At 50.0% G+C, this 2,831-nt stretch overlaps 1 protein-coding gene across 4 annotated transcripts in view; it reads left to right on the forward strand.

Moving 5' to 3' along the window:
- TFAP2A (transcription factor AP-2 alpha) overlaps positions 1–2,831 on the forward strand; it is a 20,478-nt gene that overhangs the window by 2,395 nt on the left and 15,252 nt on the right. Inside the window, exon 1 of one of the 4 annotated variants that reach the window (XM_042049048.1) lies at positions 134–1,060. The exons of 2 other annotated variants lie outside the window; for them this stretch is intronic. In XM_042049048.1, coding sequence (XP_041904982.1) covers positions 1,010–1,060 — 51 coding nt within the window. In that variant the 5' untranslated portion in view covers positions 134–1,009. Of the gene's footprint in view, positions 1–133; positions 1,061–2,831 lie in introns of those variants that run through there. One more of the 4 variants, XM_042049053.1, reaches the window with a different exon arrangement.

Below are 2,831 nucleotides of genomic sequence, written 5' to 3' on the forward strand. Positions count from 1 at the left end.
AGAAAAACGGGAAAAACGAAACCTTCTGTGGATGGAGCAAGGCTGGGCACTCGGGGAAATAAAAGAGGGGAAGGGTGGAGAAGCAGTCCCCCAGGAGGGCGGCCTGAGAGCTCTCTTAGCAGCATATTGTTAAGCAAATGAAGCGCTCCACCTAAGAAAGTATCAAACTTTTATTGTGGTCATTGTTTTGTCCTTTTGCTCAAGTGCTTGCAAAAGACTTTTTGGTTCCTGCTACATTCAATTTACCGCTCGCCCACTTCTATTTGGGAGATAATGCTGGATTTGTTTGGGGTGGTGTTTTTTTTGAAGACCAATAGCCAACCGAGCCGAGAAGAAAAAAAAAAAAATAGGTAGCGAAGGAAAGACGCTTTTAAAATATCCACAAAAAAAAAGCCAAATCCAGAGGGCAACAGAAGCCTCCGCAGACAATAACCTCGTTCGAGCAGGACTCGAGTGTCGTTTCTCCTTGCTTTGCTTTCTTTAATCCCCGCGGAAAAAAAAAAAAAAAAGGAAAAAAAGTGGGTGGGGGAGAGATAAATGCCATGGGGTGGCTTCATGGCTAGCCCTAAACTCTCTGCAGATCGGACGGTAGCCTCTTTGATTTCGCTGGCCACTTTCCTCCCCTCTGGCAGGCCGAGGCTCGGGGGCAGACAGGCAGGGCCCTCTGACTCCCCCGCGCCGGGGCTCGGCAGGTCGAAGAAAGCTTTTGTTGTTGTTAATTTTTATTTTTTTTTTTTTTTTTTGCTCGTGGGTCCCTTCTACCTGTGTCCATCGCTGCAGGTTGTTGTGCTGGCGAGCAATTGGGCTGTTGTTGATATGCTAATGAGGCGATTAGACTGTGGGTAAAGAGCTGGAAAAGGGAAAAGTTTCCACCATTAGAGGGAGATCTCCGAGCGCGGACGGGAGCGCCGCCGAGCCTCCGCCAGCCGCGCTCCCCACGCCGCCCGGCACCGCCACCGTAGGGAGAGGCAAGGCAGGGAGAACCAAATCCTCTCTCTCACGCCAATCCATGAAAATGCTTTGGAAACTGACGGATAATATCAAGTATGAGGAATGTGAGGTAAGCGCTTCCCCCGGGCCCGGGCAGAGCCCCGGCCCCACAGCTGCAAGTGGGAGCCCTCAGCATCCCTCCGTCTCTCAATTTCGTTTAGGAAAACTTCTACTCCGTCGTCAGGCTTCCTTGCGGTCCTGCAGCCGGAGAGGGCTGGGGTCCTTCCCCAGGAACTTCGGGGCTCGTGGAAACACGGCTTTGTCGGAAGTGTATGAGGAAAGGCAAACAGGATCCAGAAGCAGCCTGGTCTATAGGTAGATCCTCCATAGATAAGGCTCTTGTAGGATGCTACACTCATCCATATGGATGGATGGATGGATGGATGGATAGGCGGCTGGCTGAATGAATGGACAGATGAATGAATGAAAAGGCAAAGAGACAAAGGGAAGAGAATCATTCTTGCTCTCTAGGTACCCGAGGCATCCCAATAAATTGGCTCAGGACCGACGCTTAAATGCAGCCTTTTCGATATATCTGCGGGTTCATTATACCGAGCTGCACAAATTTACAGGGGTCAGCTGCCTAACTGAAATCACGGGTTTGGGAGCAGTGTTCCCCCAGCCTCCAAATTTTCAGGGCCACATTCCCACGGGTTTGAGATATAGTAATTTAATCGCTTGGGAAAAAAAAAATTAAATCCACCTCATTCGGGTTTGGAGCCGTTCAGCACAGATTGTGTGCGCGCATCTCTCTCTGTGTCTGTGTGTGCATCCATATTTTTAGAAAGAGGCGAGTGTCTTTTAATCTGACAAAAGGAGAAGAAGAGGAAAAAGAAGAGTGATGCCCAGGACCCATGCCTAGTCTCAAACCAACGAATACTGTTGTCACCCGTTTCGAAAAAGTTGCCTGTGCAGTGCGTTCAAACCGCGCAATAAAAGACTCTACTTTGCAAGTGAACGCTGTTATTTGGTCGTGACCCACGCGGGAAGATCCCCTCAGCCTCGGCGGAGCCTAGCCGACATGCATCTCTGGGTCGAAGGGGGCACTCTCCCGTCCGACCTGACGCTGTTTTGGGCGATGCTGTAGTTTAGGAAAGGGACCGAGGACTCGGCAGGCTCAGCGCCGACTAAGTGACTTGGTGATCTAGTCCCGGATCGAGGAGTTTGAGATGAAGCTGTCTCCCGATGCGAGAGCTGAGCTTTTAGAACCGCTCGTTGGCGGGTTCTTGATTTCTATGAATGAGGTGTCAGGGATGTTGGAGTTTGTGGGCTGTTTAGGGTTTTTATAATTATTATTTTTGGTTGGGTGGGTCGGTTTTTTTTGTTTCTGTTTTGGTTGTTGTTTTTTTTTTTTTTAATTTTTTATACAACCCGGAAAAAAAGTCACATATTCCTCAGCTGCATTTCGGGTGGAAAGCGTTCCTCTTTCCCCTCCCTCCCCTCAGGACCGGTCTTCCAGTTTGCACACGTGCGAGCGTGTGGATTTCATCGCAAATGGTTTTTGTTGCCTTGCGTTAATGGGACTTCGCACCGAGGTGTTACCAAACACGGAGGGAGCAGCAGCCGCTCCTCGAACCCGCCGGATTTTGTGCGTACGTGTAGGGTTGGCTCTCCGTGTTTACCTCGGGTGCGAGGACACTTTTAGAGAGGATAGAAAAGAGGGTGGCTGTACCGTGCCGGGGGTAGGACTTGCCTTGAAAATTGAAAAAAAAAAAAAAAGAAAAAAACAAAGGAATGAAAAAGAAAAAAAGATAAGCAGAAATAAACCCAGAAAAAAGGCATGAAAGCTCGGCCAGCCGCGCTCAGCGCCCGGGGCGGCCGGAGCGCCGGGGGGTCGGGGC

Source organism: Corvus kubaryi, unplaced genomic scaffold (assembly GCF_017639235.1).
Source record: "Corvus kubaryi isolate FWS band 111438036 unplaced genomic scaffold, C.kubaryi_AGA036_p1.0 69, whole genome shotgun sequence".
NCBI classification, from domain to species: Eukaryota; Metazoa; Chordata; class Aves; order Passeriformes; family Corvidae; genus Corvus; species Corvus kubaryi.